The sequence below is a fragment of the Aulostomus chinensis genome, chromosome 14, assembly GCF_037954235.1.
Source record: "Aulostomus chinensis isolate RoL2024-O1b breed Wild chromosome 14, RoL_Achi_v1.0, whole genome shotgun sequence".
In the NCBI taxonomy this organism is placed as follows: domain Eukaryota; kingdom Metazoa; phylum Chordata; class Actinopteri; order Syngnathiformes; family Aulostomidae; genus Aulostomus; species Aulostomus chinensis.
The window spans coordinates 19,865,273-19,887,686 of NC_141333.1; the positions used below are offsets into that span (position 1 = coordinate 19,865,273).

General features: G+C 40.1%; 1 protein-coding gene across 6 annotated transcripts in view; it reads right to left on the minus strand.

Annotated features, from left to right (window-relative positions):
• The window catches only part of szt2 (SZT2 subunit of KICSTOR complex), a 140,669-nt gene that overhangs the window by 8,419 nt on the left and 109,836 nt on the right, over window positions 1-22,414 (minus strand). For 5 of the 6 annotated variants that reach the window (XM_086224165.1, XM_086224164.1, XM_086224166.1 and 2 more), the window contains 9 exons: window positions 16,951-17,206; window positions 16,772-16,851; window positions 14,878-15,003; window positions 13,152-13,354; window positions 12,391-12,487; window positions 11,544-11,624; window positions 10,674-10,748; window positions 5,707-5,772; window positions 1,553-1,766 (listed from right to left, as the gene is read on the minus strand). In XM_086224165.1, the coding sequence (XP_086080291.1) occupies window positions 1,553-1,766; window positions 5,707-5,772; window positions 10,674-10,748; window positions 11,544-11,624; window positions 12,391-12,487; window positions 13,152-13,354; window positions 14,878-15,003; window positions 16,772-16,851; window positions 16,951-17,206 (1,198 nt within the window). The remainder of the gene's footprint in view (window positions 1-1,552; window positions 1,767-5,706; window positions 5,773-10,673; window positions 10,749-11,543; window positions 11,625-12,390; window positions 12,488-13,151; window positions 13,355-14,877; window positions 15,004-16,771; window positions 16,852-16,950; window positions 17,207-22,414) is intronic. The other variant, XM_086224167.1, reaches the window with a different exon arrangement.

A 22,414-nucleotide genomic window follows, 5' to 3' on the forward strand; every position in this document is an offset into this window, starting at 1 on the left:
ACCCCTGTTTCACAAATAACAATTTATCTTTGAACACCCCCCTTGTTTTGCTATTTTGGACTAGCCGGACCCGCGAGAGACAGACAGACTGAAGCGTATTAGAAGGCCAACGTCTGGTGGTTTGATGAATGTATATTTAATTTTGACGGTTTCATTTAAAGTCAGTCCTCGTCCACCAAGTCAAAGACATCTGCAGGGTGGCAGCATTTCATGAAAATAGATCATGGCAAAAAGTTGAAAGCAAAGTTTGCCAACAACAGTTTTCATGTCACAGCTCCACTACAAACACGGCCTATCACCTAGAAACGGTAAGCTAACGTGTCCACCTGAGGTTGCCCCGTCAGTTTTGAGTATAGAACATATCAGAATTGACATTTCAATGTTTTAGTCAAATAATTGTGTTTGTTTTAATTGTAAAAATTCTTACAGTGGACTTGCCTTTTGTGTTTGAGAGTAAAGTTTTAAGTTAAAAGTCTATTCGTGTCTCAGCTGCGATGCCGAGCTCCTCTGTTCAGTCTCGCTCTGTGCGCAGGACAAATGATAGCGTCGGTCAGTTATTATAACGTGACAGAAACAATTGTCTAAATATTCCTCAACAGGTTTTGTGCTGATAGTTGACACAGTATATTTTTCATGTATAAAATTTGTTGATTTTTAGTCGAAATTTGAGGGCTTCAGTCGAACAAGAATTTCTTTGGTTGATTGCAGCCCTGGAAGATAACTGCACGGAACAGGGCAGCTTTCAATTTTGAGGTTTGACAGTGCCTGTCACTTCCCTCTTCCCAGTGTAAACATTTTTACACCTTAACTAGTGCATATACGCTCTTAAATTTAATCCAGGTAAACGCACCTATGATTAACAATTTTACTTCTTTCCTATTGGCATTAGATGACAATACCTTTGCACTGGAAAAGAGGATTTTTAAAAATGTTTCACATTCAATTTCACAAAAAATCCAGAATAACAGTTGTACTGGACCGCAAGCTTCTGCACAGGCTGGTAAAATGGATCTGTCCTGTGTTTTGATATTAGGAGGTTCAAAAGTGTCAAAGCATTGCTGCTGCAGCTGTAAATACAGCACAATCTTAGCAGACATGGGGGCTTGAAGCTTGTTAGCATGTGTTGTTAGCATGGAAGTTTTTCGCCAGTGTTCATGTTGCTAGCCTGATGAGACCATCCGTCTCTTGCACGCGTAAGAGTTGAGCCCTGTCGTTACATCTGGATCCCCTCCTATTTAAAACAACATTTGGAAATTAGAAAGTAATCTACTGCCTTTTAACTGCTCTAGTAACCCTCAAAAGTAATGCATTTCCTGATTGTCTCTCATGGCTGATGATGACACAGACAAAACAGTGGGAAAAAATGGCGGCTGTGGAAGCGACAACTGGTAAAATGAAAAGTTAGTAGATGGGTATAAGTGCAGTTATTGCAGAAATAGACTAGATAATAACTGCTTTTGAACAAGTACAGGGGTATGTACTTGCTGAGTTTTTACCATTTTCTGCTGTGTCCATAAATAATGTGCTGTAAAAACATAAACATCCACATCACCTTGGAAGACGTGGTTGCGGCCAAATTTGGGAATATCTGGATGATGGGAGATGAAGTCATCCAGGAAGTCAGTGAGCTGATAGCCCTGGCGCAGTGTCATGTGGCAGCCCACCAAGTATTGGTGAACAACTCGCAGGTGGAAGTCGTAGCTGAAGGAGTGAACATGCATCAGGTCCCGCACCTTATCACATTCCTCAGTGAAGAGCATGGAGAGCTAAAACAGGTAAGGACATAGTTGTTACTAGCAAAGAATGACCAACTGATAATCACCGTCTCTGTGAGAAAAGGAACCCCAAGGAGTACTTTCTCAGTGATAGAGGGAGCTCCAACTCCACCCTCAAATCAAGTAATTTGAATGACCGAGATCCCCCTGGAAAATTAATACAATCTAGCAGTCATGGAGCACACATACGCCCTGCCGTTACAGCTGACCAAGGTTTGCATAATTTGTGCTGACCACGTTAAGGCCTTGCTACACTATTTCATTCACTTCTCTTTGGTGAGAGGCTTTTCTAAGAAAAGATAATATCAGTCAGCTTCATAGTAGTATCTTTTAAAATCCAACTCTAACATCAAAAAGGGGGCTGACAAATGCATTTATTAATCATCATTCATCATTAATCTTAATCCAAATGGCTGCACTGCAAAGCTACACATTCAAAAGCGGCACAAAAACAGTTTATTTATTATTATTATTAACACTTATGACTTTCCTCCGAACCATTTACTTGGAACATGCACAAAAAAGGCTTAATGAAATCAAAAAGGTGGGAAAAACACATTGCTCTTTTTTAGCTGGAATAAACTTTAATTTCTGTGTTAGTGTCTTGAGGCTCACACCTTTACTGCCTCGACAGGCTTGTGAAGACTGGCAGGAGGGCAAGATATTTTCACTGCTATCCATACAACGCAGAAAGGGAAGAGGTTTAATGTTCCTCTGAACCAGAGAAAAGATGAACATGAACTCCCCATCTCCCCCTGGTGTTGCTGCAGTCTGGCAGACAAATTAACTATGACCTCTTGGCCTGCTATCTATGGAGACAGGAAGCTACAAGGACCACAGGGATTTCTTTAGATCAGGTACCACACGTCCTGCGTGTGTTTCTTTGAGTATCTTTTTACTTTCATGCCAAGATTGATTTTTGTTAATATACAATCCCTAATGGTTCTTATCCTGACTAATTAAACATACGGTGTAAATTGGACAGAGACAAATTGGTTCATTATCATGGCTCACGCTCGTTCCATGACAGCTTGGCTCATTGAAAGTCAATAAATGACAGTTTAGACGGACAGCAATAACCTGACTATTAACCTGGTTTTAAATAAGGACATGTTTCAATGACTGTGTTCCCATAAGTGTTCAGTCCTATTCCTGTTCATGTGCCACGGAGCAAAGAGCAGTGATTGCTTTAAGACACTCGCCAACATTACCTTTACTTGGGCGAATTGACCTGAAACCTTTCTGTCTTGTGACCATCACACATTATTAGGGATCGGAATTGATAACATTTTTACGATTCCGATTCCATTTTCAATTCTGCTTAACAATTTGGTTCTTTATTGATTCTCTTATCAATTCTCATTTGGAAAAAAAAGAAAAACTAACAGTCAGACTCTGTCTCGTCAGGAAGAACATTACGGTGTGTTTAAAGTTTATACATGTCTACAAAGCACTTCAATAATACAACTAAGATTTGATCACAATGACTATGACTTCATCAAGGTTAAGGAAGGCAAAACATGTTATTTACATTGCAGTGTAATCTTCAGAGTATTGCTTTAATCTGATTATTGGTGTAGTGTAAGCATGTATATAAACATAGCCAGTGACTACATTGACACAAAAAAAACCCAAAAAAACAAAACTGCAGTCATTGCGATAATCAAAAGAAGGGAATGCACAAAGAAAGTTGCTTGGAGAGCTCTGAAAGTGGACAGAAAAAAAAGTGGGATTGTGATGCCCTGCATGTTCTGGTAAGACAAAAATTCCTCAAGCACACAGAATTAATAACATTCTACAAATCTAACATTTGGGTAGGGAAGTAACTCTTCAATGTAGACATTTGACACAGAGGTAGATGTGACGTGTCCTTCTCAACTCTAGAGCAGGTTTATGAAGTTAGCTGTATATAATTCTGACAAACTTGTGAAAACACCACTTCTGGTTTCCACTTGCTACAGTGCAAACACTGATGTGTGGACTAGAGTTCAGCTTGAGCCCAACATGCCATGGCCGATAAATATTCATCAACTCAGGCTGAGATTTCTTTCTTCCTAATATTTCAGATATTTTCAAATGTAACAAAAAATGTCTTTCTCTCTTGCTCGTTCAAGAAGTAGATAAACAATAGAATGGTCGGAGTGAGTCCCAAATACCCAAAGTAAGTTTGCTGAACATTGCTAAACGTCCGGTTCCCTTCATACAAAGTCATCAGATTTTTGGTCAAATGCTGGTAAAAAGGTAAGCAATATACATTTGCGTAATATTTTTCAATGTTTTGTGATACGGAATAAAACACATCAGTAAATACCACACATTAATTATTTTTTAAGTGTTTATGTGTTTTCAAAACAGTAGTTGCTAAAAAGTGGCAAAGCAAAATTACAAACATAACCATGCTGGAAGCAAAGGGAGCACAAAGCTTGTAGGTTTGTAGCGATGAGCAAGTCATGCATCTGTAGTGTAGTTTGTTCATAGCCTTGATTAGTTCTGTACCTTTAACAATTGGTTCGAAAAACACAATAGTGGTTTTCATCTACGATATTATAATGTGAAACATAATGTTTCATCAATTTTATTTGCCACAGAGCTCATTTTCTGCACCGACTGAAAACCAAATGTTAAAATCCCATTGGCTTTCAGTTGAGGGAACCCTTGGCAATGCTAACTTCTGGGTTTGCCTGGTAGAAATGGTCATGCCTTAGGCACTCTGTAAGCTGTGAGAGAGAGAGAGCATGTCCAATGCAAGCTAGTGGTCATTAGATAACAGATGAAATAAAGTGAATACCATTGTTGCATTATGGAAATGGTCTGACCTTTTGTGATGATACTCAAAAAATAAAAAAAGCCCTACTTTTGTCTTTTAGAGAATAGCATGGTACTTGTTAAACGTCTGTAGATCTCTGTGGATCATTGACACTTCCCTTTGGTAAAGTGTTTGAATTTGCCACCCACCTTCATCTTGATATTTGGAATAGGCAAAGTTGATCAGCTATTGGTAAGGCAGACTAATATAACTACTGCTAGTGATCTGTCATTTTTTCTTTGTGTCAAAGACAAACTTCAAAAACAACAACAACAAAAAACAGTCTTGGCCTTTGGGTGTCTGTTTTAGAGCTCTGCAGAACTCTCAGTTTTCATCATAACAACTGTTAATGTCTCTTTTTACCATATCCAACCACTTATTCATACTTGTTTTAGAGGAACCTTCACTCTGTGATATGTAAAGTTTGTATCTTATCTTTACTTTAGGAAGACCATGTCCATTTTAATACAAGAAGACGCACCTTGAGGGCATATTCAGATATTAGCACAAAGAGAATTTAAACCTAGTCAGAGCCAGGAAATCCAACACAAATTAAAATTGAATTGGCTCATCTTTGAAGCACAAAGCAGCAGCAGTTTTCAGCCCTGTATTTTTCAGTGACTGACCATTTTAAAATGAAGTGACATGGAACTGTGAGTGGAAGAAGTCCTAACAGAAATTCCTGGCTCTGGTAAATTTCCCAGCGACCAAAGATGCAAGAGGATATACTGGATGATTATCAGACAAAGGGCATGAATACTTGGTGACTCACTGACACCAACAACAACCAAACAAGCAAGCACGGAGACAGATAACTTCTTGAAAGTCAAAGAGGAAAGGGAAATTATAGACTAGCTTTGCTGAGGCATATACCTGGCATACTTACTTTGGCCAGCTGACACTAAATTCAGCTCATTTATAAAAGTCACACATTATGTTGTGACCACCATAGATTCCAAAGGTTTGAAGGCAGACTTCATTAGACATATCCCAGCAGAGACGAAAAGATTTATGTATAGATTTGGAAACAAAGAGACCAGACTGATGGCAGCAAGCAGATAGATGGGGAGGGGTGAAGCCTGATTGTAGTGAGACACCCCTCCCTTGAGAATTGCTTGGACATACCGCACAGTCAGATACTGGGGTGGCATCTGGAAACGGCTTGCAACGAGGTTTGGTGAGGAGGTTGCCCTGATGAAGAGATGACATGAAGTGGGACTAGGCAGACACAGAGACAAAGACATACAGGAGAATGGAAGACTATCGGAACACTACAAGAATATGTAAAACATGCTTTTTCAAAGCTTCTCCAACAGTCCAGAGGGACACAAAAAAGAGCCATGGCCCTCTATCTAATATCAGAGCATGTAAGTAACATCAAAATAATACTGATTAAAAAAGGTAAAAGTACACGTTGAAGGGAGTACAAATTAACATTGCTGTTTTAAAGAAATATTATTTCTCATCTTGAAGCAATACTTTGTCTACAAAAGTGCATTTTACCTTTCAAATACTCAAACAAACACATTTCAAGCTCACAAAAGATGTGTTTTCCCCCTTCCTCATTACTTCTGTGACACCAAAATGCAGAATGAGCTGATTTGACTGACAGTACACCTAAAAATGTCTGTTTACAAACTCTCAATTGCATCGTCTAGTATGATTCATACCTTTATCAACAAATTACTTTAATTTGAGCTCAAAAGAAACTACAATTCCTCCAGTTCAGCACTCCTGTGTACGAGCACAAGCAAGTTGGTTAAACTGAATGAGATGGGGATGCTTGGCACAATTGTGAAAATATGCCCCAACAGAAGGATTATTGTTGGTTTTTTTTGCTCAAAACAAACAAGTGGCTGAGTATATGACCGAATATTTTGTTGAGCTGCTAAACAACTGACATTGTCAGCCAAGGCCATCTGTCCTTGAGTGTCTCATTTCTCCATACACAGTTGAGGTTTGGGGGTTCACAGTGTTGAACAGTCAGTGTGTGTCTGTGGTGAGTCTCCAGCTCCTCTCTCATCCACACCCAAAAGGATGCTTGCTCTGTAGCTGCAGACAGTGTCAGCAATGTTGTTTGTATTTGTCCTCTGCAGTGAGAAACAGCACAGTAAACATCCACCATATACTCTGTGCAAGAAATCCTAGTCCATGTTTGCCAGCCTTGTTGTTGACTGACAATCCTCTGAAGGTGTCGTACTTTTCCTCTCACAGGCTCTCTCTCTCTCTCTCTCTCTCTCCATGGTAGGCTCCAATTATTACAATCTTCTAGAAGGCACAGATTATACCAGACAATGTACTTGAGTTCTTAGAAGAATGTTTTTTGAAAATTTTATTCAAGCCATGGGGTGTCATTAGCTTCAAGTTGAATATATGGCTGCCTCTTTCTGAGTCACAAAGGAGTGATGCAACTGTGACAAATGTCATTGCGAGCTCAAAACACAGATTTGTCAGGATTTAAAAGGCAAAATACACTTTTTGGGGGAAGTATTGTTTTCTTTCAGTGGTGGGAGCAAAGGATGAAAAGGCTGAAGTCTATATACAGGAGCTCCTCACCAACTAGTTTAAGACACTCCAGAACAGTTTAATATGTATATTTAAGCTTTAAATTAATTAATAGTGAAACAGTTTTTTTGGACCTATTAAGTGATTAGTACAATTTAGTTAATGAAACTAGTACATATTGTTTCATATGCCACCCAAGAGCACTGTGCCTTTAACCGTGGGCAAAGCAACAATATTTGAATGAGGATAACTAACGGTTTATGTCAGCGTCATCCAGTTAACACTCACTCTAACATGTCCTCTCACTTTGTCACAACAAAAACTGATTAACACTCACTGCCAGTAAAACTCCGCCTCCACAAATACAATATCTTTCAGAAAAACAATTTAGTGTATATTTTCAGTCGTCCATTTCAGAACTTTTTATATTTAACTACTCACAGCATCCTCAGCACACAGAGTAGTTACCACTTATAGCCCTCTGCCACAAGGCATCGTTACAGCACTTTGTAGACAGTACGACAAAAACTCTGGGAGAAAACAAACATGTGACACAACACGACATACAGTATGACACATTTCAAAACATCTTTTTCAGTCTCTGTTAAATCAAAGTGAATGGGTCCCCATATCTGTAGACGGATCACTCATAAGTGAGAGATCGAGGAGTAAAGGAAAGGATGCTCATCTAATATAGACCACAACCAAAAGCAAGGAAATTCACCGAAGGAGTGATAGTGACTTACATTCTTGTATTCTTTTTGTATTGTAAGCTGCTTTTTAACAAGTGGCTAATCAAGACTACAAACATAATCACACTTAAAGCAAAAAAAAAAAAAAAGCCTTGCGCTGATGTTGAGGTTATGTACTGTATCTGTGGCACATTTTGGACTTGGCCCAACAATAGCTTTGCACTTCTAACTGTCATAAGAGTGTTGTTAATGTGTCTCATTAAGGTGACGTCTTACAGCTTATTTTAAAAGCAATCAAAAATCAAGCGCAGAAGTCCCACTGACTTTGGTTGAGACAATGTAACTTCTGGGTTGGCCTAAAAAATACATCATTCCTGCATGTGGCACAAAGTGGCATGGTGAAACATGGTGCCTTCTTCCAAATGGTGCAAGGAGCAAGAAACCACTGTAGATTATATATTGTTCCTTTTAATGAACACATAGTTTTAGGCAGATGTTGTATATAAATTGAATGTACATAAACACACTACCCATCTGGAAAAAAATAGGATAAAGTCTGTTACAATAACCCTTTAAGCAAGTTCATGGTCGCAAACTTATTCAAGAGGCATTTACGTGCCATTACCTTCACTTCCATGACGAATGAAAAAAACGATGTCTCTTCTGCAGATTAGCTAACAGTGCAGTAGCAGAGGGTTAAATAAAAGTTGATGGTGAGGCAAAACTGATAGGTTGTGACAGCTTAATAAAATTTGAATGGCTTTCCCAAAGGGCAATATCAAGATAATGGTCTATAGGTCAGTGTGCATGAATTCAGATGTTTAACATCATTAAAATTACACTCAACATTAGACATTTGAATTGCTGACTTCTTCCCATGTGTGAATCCAGATTTAATGAAAATGCACTGATTTTATCTTCATATAACCTCGCCTTTATGTTTGTCACTGTTGGAAATTTCCCAGAAATTCATAGCATCAACTCAATTTTTTCCCCCCGAGGTGACACCATGAGTGCCAACTGTTCCTTTTGGCGCTCTCTTCCTAAAAAGTCTAATTATTGTGTAAGTGCACTTGGAATCTTACTCTTCACAATTGGACTAACAAAACTAGATAATGCAGTTAGGAATTGATTAATTCCAGCATATACTGTGTACTTATGCTTTGATCAGCTAGACACTGCTCTAGGCATTCTGCACATGTTCTGTGGGCCGCACTGCAGTACATAACCTGAAAGTTGAACAGCACACAGTCCAGGGGGGTATCATCATGACAGCTCAAACTACAGGAAAACAGTGCATTTCTGGATGAACAAGGAGACAAACTTTCAGCTGTCTCAGCTTAAGGAGTCGTCAGATTTTCTTTGAGTCTTTGAATTTCAGTTGACATTCACAAGGTCGCTGCTTGTTAATGTTTTTTGTTATGTGGCACAAAAGGTGAACTGGGAGAAAGTCTGGTTGCAACCAACGATAAGGGGACATTTTACCACCTGTAGATGTGGACACACAACTGCAACCTATTGAAACCATACACATTGTGCTTGCATAGCCCTGCTTCCATGTCACTCACGGCACTGGTTTTGGTGGTGGTGGTGTGGTTGGTTGGAATGGTTTTCTACTTGCTTCAAGTAATTGCATCATTGTTTGACAAAGGACCAGTGTGTTTGTGTAAGTGTGTGTGTGTGTGTGTGTGTGTGACAGACCTCTTGAGGTATTAAAATGAGGATAGACTGATACTAACAGCTTCGCAAACTCGCATCCAGTAATTTTAAAGTTATTTCATCCTCCCGTGAAAATAAAGGCACAAGAGAGGGCATTATTCTATTAAAGAAAGACTGCAGTCAGAATTTTACTTCTGGGTACATCTGGGTTTTAACATGCATCTGCAGACCACAACAGCTGGGACTGGTGTGCTTGGTAACATCACATTTCCCCAAAATGCATTTCCACAAAATGATTTAAGTACCTTTTCCTCTGATAGCTGAACTCTTACTATTATTCATAATTTCTGGAAAACTGAGTGAAAGAATTCAACAACATTGATCATTTGATGCTAAAGGGGTTGACAGAGGAAAAAAGCACAGCTATGATATTGCAGCCCTGAAGAAAGAGACAAAATAACTGAGCTGGGGGATATTTTTTTTACGTCTCCACTACTCTCGTCACTGAAAACATTTGTTAGACAAGCATTTGTTAAGGAAGATCTTTTCTTTTTTTCGCATCTGGAAAAGTCCAGTGATCACAATCATTGAAAATAGTTTACAAACACTGTAGCCCAAACAAACACACCACATTATCTTTTAATAAATGTTTCATTTTCAAAGTTCAGGTGTTAGTTCCTACGGAAGAGTATTAGGGCCACTAAAGAAAAAAAAATAATTCTGAGGTTAAAGTCAGAATTTGGACTTTTTTCCCCCGAATTTTTTTTTTCTTTAGTGGCCCTAATACCCTTCCGTAAGTTCCTAACCATACATGACAATCAAAATTTTTTTCTGTGCGACTTTCCAAGAGAACTACTGAATAGGTGAATAGTCTGATGACCAAGACATTCACTCTTAATGCAGTAAAGTAGTAACGCAAATTTAGAATAGTCATTTTTGAATTGCGATGACTTGTAGGAAGTAAACTACAATGACATTCACCTGTGTCGCTGTTAACATCAGGTAACTGCAGAAAAAATATCAGGTGGTGAGGCCAAAAAGCTAGTTTGGAAGCATCACTGCAATATTTTATTATTATTTGCCTGATTGTCCATTATATTTCCAGCAACACTTCTGTACTCATCTTGTTTTTTACCCTCTCCCTCATCCTTCTAAATACTCAAACAGGACCCCACAGCAGAAAAGGTATGAGGTTCTGTATCCACATAGCAGTACCAACATATAGTAGGCGTTTACCTGGGAGTTGACTGTCTGGCCCATGGGAATGCGGGAACACTCCAGTGCATACTGCTTAACACAGAAGTAACAGCCCTGTGGGAGTGAGGAGGCCGCAAAATTGTTACTTAAACTAATTGCAATGATTTTATGATCGACCCATCTGTGGGAAAGACACAAATTAAATACTGTGCTAAAATATGTTCAAGCTGAATGCATCTTGAGAGACAGTGCATAGGGGTCAAAGGGTACAACTGTCTTGCAATGTCGGAAATCATTGCCTAATGAAATCTGGGGATTATTGAATGCCAGATTGGGTCTTGATGTCAGCAAAAATGGCCGCTAACAAACCCGTGACCCTTACAAATTGTCAGCTACACATCTTACACAGATTTTTATTTTACTACGTCATTTATAATTGAACTGATACTATGAAACACTTTGAAATGTAATTATGCATCATTGCCAGAATTATAGTAGTAAGTTAGTACTCATCAGTTTTTCCAAATAGGTTTCCCTTGTGGTGTAACATTGAATTGAAATGAATATATAGCTGTTTCTGTTACAATACACATATGGTGCATTGCATTGCCCTGTGGTTTGGAGTGCATGTGCAGGGTTTTACATTATTTATCAATGCTGTTATCTTAGTCTTGAATTTATGTGATGTTTGCTCTTCTGCATTGTCCATGTAAACAATAATGATGACTAAAATCATTTGTATTTTCTCAGTTACTGCCACAGTATGCAGCAATTTTCTTAAACTGTTGACCATGTCAACACAAGCAGCTGTCCTAAACTTAGGGTGTCAACGTAAAACTATTTGCCATGTTTTTGAAAGATTTTTGCATTGACTTGGTTAGTTAGTGTGCTCCATGACCCTAAACCTACCTGAAAAGCCAGTTCCATCAACACGATCCCCCCTGGAAGCGCCCTTTGGAGGTGATATGCTGTGGGGCCAGACACTGCAGTCTGCAAAGTTCATTTACAAAACAATCTCACAATTACACTGCATGTATATAAAGGTAAATATAGTTGGGTTTGAAATTGAATACTGATATTTCAAGCATTTTTTTTTTATGAAACTCATTAGCCATCTTAATGAGTTTTTAAAGTATGTGTGCCACGCATGACAAAGAATTTCTAATCGTAGATTCTAAGAAAAAAAAAAAGGTTAGCACTACCTGTCATAAGAATACAATGTAATTCTTGACTGTCCTGTGAGGCATTATGTGATAAATCTTACTGCACTTCCATAATACAACACCATACACATTAAAACTTTAACCTATTGTTCAGAATCATAAATCTAGTTTAGCGGGAGAGTAGAGGGAAAAAATACATTGCACAGAAGATACCTTTACCCACCAGTTTCCAATGAATAGAGTGAATACTGTAAAAATAAAGACTAGTCTTTACTGCATCCATGTTGTCCTGTATTGACTGCCTTTTAAAACCTTCAGACCAAGTGCTGCTTCAAACAAGCACTCTGTGGATGTCATTTTAGTATGGGATTAGATCATTTTACTGCAGACTATGCTTTTTGGTATGAGAAGATTATGCACATAGCAATACTATTACCGCAAATTCCAGTTTCTAACACATTCATGAATGTAATACAGATAGTATAAGAGTTTCTAGTTTCAATCAGAGATTCTGATAGCGTTGCTCACAAGTGTGCGTTTGTTCTTTTTCAAGAAAAGAATTCTCTTCCTGCATCTCTGAGGGGAACACTAACCTTAGGGCTGTCCTCACTTTTCTGCTTTACGTAAGAAAAAGACATCCTCCCTTCTGAGGACATGGAGTTCAGCATGGCAGCACGAGCCCGGGCAATGCTATGAGAAATGGGCAATGAAGGGTAGAGCAAATGTCAGTCTGGGTCAAGATACACAAGAGAGGTCTGAGACCAAAGGCTGCAAGACAACTATCGACCAGTAGTCAACCAACACGACACAATAAAAAAGTAAGACATGTATTCTGAGCCTAGAAAGTGAAAGGCAACAAGGATAGGCCTCTGGCCTGCTTCTGCTACATCAGCCAAGGGGCAGCAGGGCTCTGAGGTCAGAGGTCAGTAGACAGTCAAAACACATATGATGACTAATAGATGAAAACTACTCCCTTTGGAGGGAGAGATGAGACTAAGGCATTGGAACAACATATTGATAGATTATGATTCTTTCCAAAATGGGCAAATTAACTGAGAAAAACAGAGTGACGCCGTAAGACAAAATCCATGTGCAAATGGAATGGGCTGGCCAGAATATTTCCAACAGTAAATCAAAGGAAAAGGGAGAGAGAAAAAATGTCTTTTAAATCCTATTACTAGTATCTGATAAGTCAGGTGAATCAATCTTTACAGTGAATCGCAGGGTAGTTTCACCTTTAGAAAAAGCTCCCTACCCTAAAATGCCAGTAGGAAAACTATCATTAATTACGACAATATATACTAAGCATGGGACAAATAAAGGAGACAAGAGCAGTTGTTTCGCTAATACAAACCTTCGAGCCGGGGACTGAGGTCGAATCTGCACCAGAATGAAGCCCATGCTCTGCAAGTACTGGACATACTGCTGAAGGAAAGTGCTAGATATGTCAAGCAACCAGGGTTCTTCCTTCAGCCGGCTGGGCAACATGTCAGCTGAGTCAGTGCTATAGCTCCGGTCCCGACCAGATGCTGTGGAGTCACTGGAGCGATGCCGTTTCTAGCATACACAGTGCACAATTTTATACACATTTACAGTGAATGAACACCCATGAAATACTCAAATCAGACTTTCTAATCTTAGTGAGAGATGGGAAACATTAATCACACTAATATCTCCTAAGCTACAGCTACAGGCCGTGCTCCTGGGAGACCTGTTGTTTGGGACAATAGCAGAGAAGTGAAGTTAATCTAAGCCAAAGAGAGAGAGCAAAGACTAGAGGAATTCCACAACAGAACAAAAGCCTGCAGCAACGACGTTTTCCTTGGTCATTATTGGAAGACCAGCATTAGTTGTCTGAGGTCTTGTCTTTGTCTTGCTGAGACTTAATCAGTCTACAAAGATGTTTTTATTTAATTGTGTTCTTTATAAGGGGCAGCTTGGCTCAGAGGTAGAGGAGAGGCTGTCTAGCAACTGAAGGGTCGCTGGTTCGATCCTCACTTCCCCCGGTGACCATGTTGAAGTATCCTTGAGCAAGATACTGAGCCCCAATTGCTCCTGATGGCCCTGTGACAGATGACCCATCCAGGGTGAACCCTGCCTCTTGCCCAGTGTCAGCTGGGATAGGCTCAAGCTCATGTAAGGGAACCTGAAGTGTGACTCTGTTCTACAGAGAATCAACTTAATACTCATGCAGGAATCCAGAAGGAGTCACAAAGGTTTTCCCATCTGCTTTGTGGAACTAACGACGACTTATGACTGGCTATGACATACAAAGGAGATTCTTTGTAGAGATGCAGCTTTTGGAGGTACTTTCTTGGCAGTTCAGAACCATCAAAGCTGTGCCTTGTCGCAGATTCTGTTTTTCCAAGTCTGATTTTCATCTACAAACCTCAGAAAATGGCACATATTGCTGTGACCTCTGATGGACCGTTGAATGGTTTGTAGCTAAGTAGTAGGACAGTTTGGCGTTATTTGGATGAAGCACATCCTTCAAAGTAATCTATACTCTGATATAAAATAGGAAATAATCCTTTTCATGTCATTGTATGTCACTGTGGTCAGTGGTTGCCCAAGCAAAGGAGACTTTAACTTGGACGGGTGGTGCAATATCGTGGTGCAAGAGACAAAGTGAGTTTGAAGCTGCCTCCAAAACCAAAACTCTCTATGGTCAGGAATGGGAATGAGGACAAATGGCATACTTGGCTGCCTTACTGAAGCTAATACCATTCCATTACAATGACTTTAATTGTTGACAGAATAATGCAATTCCTGCTTTCATTGTGTAAAACTCAATCTTGAGCATGTCCCCCCCCCCCCCCCCCCACACACACACACACACACTTTTTGTTTTATTTTCAATTGACCGGGACAGAAGAGTATAATAGATCCAGTACAGTTGAAGCAAAATGTCAACATCTTGACAGTTGTGGTTGACAATACAGACAAAGCATACAATACTCACAAACAACCCACCCCCCCCCCCAAAAAAAGTTACGAGCATCCATAGGGTTATTAGTTGTTTCTATGGATGCTCATAACTGTTTCTATGTCTTTCCTTTTAAGGGAAAAAGCAGGTTTACCTTCACTGGGGGCTGAATAATTTGTTCCTCTTGGATCTGCTTGCGGAAGATGGGGTCAAACAGAAGAGGGGTGGCGCAATAGTGGACCAACCTGGAGGACTGCTTCAAGATTTCCAAATCTGCTAGCTGTTGAGACATTCAGGGTTATTCTCAACTATGGGCTAAGATTCAGGAGCAGACTCCCCTGTTTTGGGTGTATTATATTGTCATGTGTCCTTAAAGACATGCTATGGTTTGTAAAAAAAAAGACAGCTAAAACCACATTCTATCTGCTGCAGGAGAATGGTCAACTGGGGACTTTCCACTGCTGCCTATGCGTTAATTTGGGGGTCTTAAGACCCGTACCCACCTGGCCGCTTGTTAGAGCCGCCACATCTGCCAGCCACAAGGTTTTATTGCCAGAACAATGGCTGAAAATGTTCTAACAACTCATTTCTTGGTCCTCCTAGCTTACAATTACATGGGTTACATAAATATTATAGCCTACTGCATTACTATTTGTATTTATAACTTGGACCGCTGTCAGTGCACACTTTGCCCCTGCCCCTGGAAAAGGGTAAACCAATCATTCAAATTTTTTTTTGGATGAAATCCAACAACTGATTCTGCCATAAAATATGTCTCCTTTCTCTTTTCTCTCACACATACATTTGTCATTTTGGATACACCTGAACTCTCTCTTTTCATTCTTGATATCACTACTGAGTAGTGTTTATAGTCACCTACAGGTGCTCAAGTACAGATATCAACCTCACCATGATATGTACGTAATTGTACTTATTACCCAATGTATATCATGACTAAAGGCCTCAGCAGTCTGTACTTCATCATTTGACTAAACCAAATGTTAGTGGAAGAAGCGGTACATACAGTTTGACTGAAATCGTATCATCATAGATGTATTTGATGGCTATATGGGAATATCAAATGTGCACATTTAGTATTATCTCTCTTGTGATGTTGCTATGGCTGACAGACACCTTTTTAATTAGCTTGTAGCCATCCTTTAAAACAAGGCAATTCTAAATGATTTCCTGATGGAAATTAACTGTAACTGTAGATCCACCAAGCCATGAGGCGGTGAGAGACTTATCTCTCCTGGTGACTTTTTTTTTTACTTTAAAAAAATGTAATATTCAATGACTTACTGGTCAGATCCACTTTATTGCTAGATGGTTCTCATTATGTTTTTAATGTGTCCAATTTCCAATACTATATTGAACTTGTCAACCATTTGAGCTGACCAATGAGATGAAGTATCAAACCACATTTGAATACCTTTGATGCTCATGCATGACCATACAATCACAATGAGCATGAAATTAATAATCACACATGCAGCTGTACTGTAATGTAGAGGCTGATAGCAGTCTTACTGCATAAAATACATTTCAATATCAATGTCAGTTTTAATTTGTATATCACCAAATCACAACAAAAGTTCTCATTCATTTGACAAGTAGAGCTGGTCCAGCAATTTACTCCTTCAACTAATGTGCTCCCAACAATTCTGCACCAACAAGCACATCTTATCACAGTATCGCCGCCTTCCTTTAAACAGGCAGGATTGTCGAGCAGACCCAAGTTGAATGGAAACGGCCATCTGCCTTGACCGCTTTGAAATGAAAATGCACCCCCTTCAAAAGCAATAATCTGAATTTAGGGGTTGCTGTTACATTATTGGTCGCACATGAGTGTTTTGAATAAAAGTTTGGGTCTGATGTTATTTCCAGGTCAATTACCTTGCTAAGTATTCTTAATCATGCTCCATTGCTGTATACAGATATAAGGCAAAGGGAAATTTTCACGCTTTATTAATATATGACTATATCTAAGTTTCATCTACAAAAACAAATATTTTTGATTTCTGCATGCTGCTGACAAAGGTACTTACTGAAATGGGCATGTTGGACTGAGCCGACCTCTGCTGCCATGTCACAAAAAGGTTCTCGATTTTCATTTGTTTCTCCAGTTCTGTAAAAAGACATTATTTCAATTACACAGTGCAGACTTTGATGCAATCATTGAGCAATCAATCATATTATTAATAATGATAACAGAAGTAGCAATAACCTCTCCGTTCTGCTGCTTTGATATCCAAGAGCTGACCCCCATGTCGGGCCACCACATCCCCTTCCATTAAGGGTCTGATGGTACAGACATCCCTAAGAGCCTCGTCAAATGGCAGCAGTTCAGAGGGGAAGTGGAGTGGAGCGAGACTTCTGCTGGAGCCACCCAGCCTTCCCTGTTCCTTACTATCCAAAGGAGGGACTGGGCTACGCAGCAGTGCATCAGGCTCCATGGAGGGGCCAAGGAACGGGTTGGGATCCTTGAAAAAAATTAGGAAAAACATCTTCATTACATGGCCTTCTGCAGTGGGCCACAGTGGTTTGAGGAATATTCAAGAAAAATGATATGGCTGACCTGATTTCTTCCTAATGCAGAATGCAGTTAACACGGGGTGGTTAAAGCAGTAATATCAACATACTGAGCGTTAACACTGAGATGTCATCGAAAATACAGACATTTGTTAGTTGTTTTCATTTCCAGTACTATCTTCATGACATGGTTGCTGTTAAGAGAAACTTTTGGGCGAGTTTGCTCATCTGAGCAGCTTAGGGCCGAGATGCCCCAGTGTGGGAGGGCTGGCTGCACCATACTGAAAGGCTGGAGGCTTAAATGTGCACTGGTGATCCCTCTGCTTCTCATCAGGACCATGACAGATGAAGCTCTGTTCAGGCAAATTTTCTGCTGCTCTGACTCTGCTTTCTGTCCACACTCATTAGTGATGCAGTGATGAGGGCCATTGGAGGGAAAGGAAAAGTTAAGTTCATGATATTCTTTCAGTTTGCTTTGTAAATCGCTGTAAGGGGAAAGACTAAAAGGGCACTTGTAATCTTTCTTTTCGATGAAATGCTACCCCTAATAAATTCCTACCACACAACATTGAAGGAACATTTCATTTTTCAGTATTCTAAACAAAATACTAGCAGTTATTGGGGTGTATTTGTGATAATACAAGTGAAAACAAATCAATAAAGGAACATATAACATGTCCACATAAAACTCAACAAATTGATTTCTTTCGTCAGTTTTGATTCCTGATCATTAATAATAATAATAATAACACTAATAACAATAAAACAAATACTACTACTACTACTAATTATTATTATTGTTATTTGTTGTACTTTTAACGGTGGTGTTTTTTTGTCCATGACATACTAAATGAAAGTTTGCTCTCCATTGACTTTTGAGGTTAAATAAAGATTGAATGAATGAAAAGAACATCTTAACATGGACTGACAAGGAAATACGTGGGGTAACAGAATATCAAATGTTTCACCTGATGCTCCTCTGGAAACTTCCCTGTTGCATGTGAGGTCCAAGAATGTTATAATACTCTGTTCTATTTCACCCTCACTGACCGCTAGGGGCTGTGCGTTCAGCACAGAATGTCTGCATCTGATGCATGAACCCAAGGTCGATTGTATATACCAACAAAGTCAGCTGTGACCCTTGACGACCCTGCTTAACCTATCTCTTCCAGTGACATCTGAGGATCTGTTCCTTCTCATCTTCTCACTTCACAGGTAGACTGCATGTCACTGAGTTCTAGTTCAAATCTAGGAGCGAACTTCAACGCTTTTTTCACGAGTAGCCCTGTGACACCTTTTTTGAAGAGAAGCCGCAAACCCTCCAAAGGCTGAGACGAGCAAAGGCAGTTTGCCACAGATACTCCTTCGATTGTCATCTTCACACATCTATACGGCTGGTTGAGCATAAGTTTGCTTTGAGTATTTCTTATTCTTACATTTAAACTGTTGGTGTAGGCAGCATACTCGCTCCCTCCCAACATCCACACTGCTATTATTACGGGCTTTATGGGTTGGCTTTAGACGATTGCCCTATTTCGTTGGAGTATCCAGTATGACGTATACTTATTTGTTTCCTGTGTTGGTGACGGGAGTGTACTTGCTCTTTCTACCATCACTTATGCTGCTGTTACATATGTGAATTAGCCTTTAGCATTATGCCTGCTTCACCTGTATTCATTGAGTAATTGGTACAGTGTTGTTGTACCTGCTTTTCTTGTATTTTCCAGGGTGGCTTCAGCTGTGTTTGCTTTGTTTTGGTAGCTGTTATAAGCACTTCAACTGGACTTTAGTTGTTTGTGCCCATTTTTCTTTTGTTCTAGCGAGCCATCCTTGTTGGGCAGGCCGTGCACTTGCTCTTGCTCCCACCATAAGCGCGTGAAATCAGCCTTACAGTTTGCAAAAGTGCTCTCACTGAGGCTAACTTTGTATTCATTTATTGCAACACCTATTGAAAGGTACTACTTGTGCTCTTGCTCCGAGCATAAGCATGTGATTTTAGACATATAGTTAGTACAGTGAGTTTGCTTTGGCTAACTTTGGTTTAATTTTTTTTAACAACTATAGACAGGAGTGTGTGATATTGGCCTTATGGCTAGCAGATGTGTTTCCAGTGAGCCTAACTTTACATTCATTTTTTGTGGCACCTGCTGGTGAATATTTTTTGCAATTTGACTGGTTGTCAACATGTTTGACAGCCACTCCTGCTTGGCCTGTATGGCTTCTCTGCAGCCTGAAGATGGCCATGGTATGTGTCCCTTGAGCCTTGGCCTTTAACATCTGAAGCAGAGTCTTTCAGAAGATCTATACATCAACTGCAGCTTTATGCCTTGGGAAATGGGGCTGCCAGACTGGCTAAAGTGTAGCTACTGCTGGGTCATGCCCTGTGGCTTAACAGTTGCCCAGCAGTTGACTCCAGCTCAGTCTAGCTGATCTAAATATCGGACTGCTTAGACTGAGGGCGCCTCATTTGGGAAGGCAGCCAAGGCCCTCTCTCATGCAATATCCAATGGCTGGGACATGGCAGCCACACAGGACACAGCCAAGTTTGGCTTGTATTTTTTTGCGGTGTAGAAAATTCTAAAGTTCCTACAGTCACTCTTGGATGGCGGTGGGTACCCTGCTATCCTGAGGCTATACATTGTGCCCATTTACTCTCAACTTGCTCATTTGGTAACAACACAGTGGGGTGCAACAGTTGTGATGCTTTTTCTAAAAGGTGCTCTGAGTTTACGACGCCCATTAGAACTGAGAGCTCCAGCCCCTGGTGCTAGATGCTTTTTGTCTGCCATTCTTTGAGCCCCTGGCACGGACAGAGCTCAAGTAGGTATCTGCTAAGACTGCTTTCTCCTTGCCATCACCTAAGCATGTTGGGGAGCTACATGCTCTGTCTGTGAGTGACTCATGTCTGAGGTGGAACTCGGGGGCCACTCTGTGGTCGAATGCAGCTTTTCTCCAAAAAGATTCTGCCATCATCGAACGTTAACCTGCCGATCCACCTGGCACAGGTTACCCCCTCTGGACGGGAGGACAGGTTAAGACTGCTGCGCCCTGCTCAAGCTGATGTAACTGCAACCACAAGCGTAAGGTGATCACAGCAGCTGTTCCTCTGCCATGGTGGTTCTATTTTTTGGTATAAACACTCAACCTGTGCATGCGGTGGAGACAGCCAGTGCTTAACGCACCGCTGCTGGCCGTCATCCAGGATTCATAGAACCGTGGTTCCATATAGAACTTTTGTTTTATGCTACACTGCAATATCAAACAACCAAACATACCTTTCCATGTAATACTGTGCCCATGATATGTTGTATAATGTGTGAAGTCCAACCACATGTATGCCAGTAAACGGCAGTGCCACAATCCAACACTACGCTGCAGTGTGCTACATCTCACTGTTCAAAAAGCTGTCAATAAAATACGAGTCTTTTAAGAAGACTGAAGACCCTTCCCCACATTTAGTTACAAAAGCAACAGAGACACTTGCCCCTATTTAAGCAACCTACGGCACCATGTGCTAATCGCCTGGTGCTATGTATGCACTGTGTGTTAGGGGCATCTAGTATACAAGAATAAAACTGCGTGGCTGTTGGAAGAAAGGTAGTGACATTACTTAGTGCAATTCACCCCAATTGCTCCAGATGATAGAACAGCTGCATGAAATCTGCCCGAGGAACTACTACCTCCTGTGACAATGTGAATCCAGATGCTGCCCTGACAGGCTGATTCCACCTCAACTGTCAGCACTCAGCCTCCACCATATGTAGTCCTTTAGTGTCAGGCAGTGTGAATCAGTTGCTTTTTTGTGACAATTGTGAGCTACAAATTTAAATAAAAACTAATTATTTATGGCGGCACGGTGCTGCAGAGGTAAGCACTGTCGCCTCACAGTAAGAAGGTTCCGGGTTCGAGTCCCGGCTCAGGCACGGAATCTTTCTGTGTGGAGTCTCCATGTTCTCCCTGTTCCTGTGTGGGTTCTCTCCGGGTACCCCGGCTTCTTCCCACCGTCCAAAGACATGCAATTGGGGACGAGGCTGATTGATACTCTAAATTGACTGTAGGTGTGACTGTGAGTATGAATGGTTGTCTGTCTCTATGTGTTGGCCCTGTGATGGACTGGTGACCTGTCCAGGGTGAACCCTGCCTCCTGCCCGAAAGTCACTGGGATAGGCTCCAGCTCCCCCGCGACCCTTAATAGGAATAAGAGGAAGAAAATGGACGGACGGACTAATTATTTATCACTGTCTGAAAAAATACTGACATTGATAATTAAATAGAAAAACACATTCATTTTTGACAAACAGCGAAGCAATGAGGGAAAAGAAAGTAAAAGATAGCTGTAGTTAATACTGAATTCTTATTAGCTTAGCAAACCAGGCCAGAGTTGCAATTAGTTGATATCAGATTCTAAATTAAACATAGTGGGTTTCATAACGATCGATTTTTACCAATATACTACAGCTTGTTATTATTTATAATAGCATAGTTATTTAAATTACGGATTCCACTACCTGCTGGTGTGGATACGTCTCATTTTTCACTTCCTTGAGAAGCTACAAGTTTAATTACATACGTACTGGGTAATAAATATTTTAGCTTTTAGCGTTGCTTGATATTGCCTTACACATGGACACATTTGCAATGATTATAAGTAGCCCTAATACTTTAAGAAACAAAAAAACATCAATAAAGCACCAAGTAAATAAATCCTCAGGAAAGCTAAAATTAGTCCAAATAATGAAGGTCAATTAAACAAGATGGCTGCTTTAATCCAAATAATTTCAACCTATAAACTGGGATGTGTGTGACCTTTGAATGTGTAGAAAAACAAAGGACAAATTCCTAAGACTTTGACTCTCCAGCATTGATTGTCATTACAATTGACGCTGCACTTTGTTGGGTTGGACAAATTTTACGCACAGCCTTCTTATTTACAGCAGAGAAAGAGAAGCATTGATTTAAGGCACAAGTCCGATTAAATTAAAGAAAATACATCATCAGTGGCACAACCTGTGCCAACGATGTCAAACATCTGACATGACAGGAGAATAAAAGGTAAATAAAAATCTAATGATTTTCTTTTTTCTTTTTTTTTGGTGTTGTGAGGATTAGGACAGTATGAGGGTCTTTTCTCATCTTTTGATCATCTAATTGACTTCAAA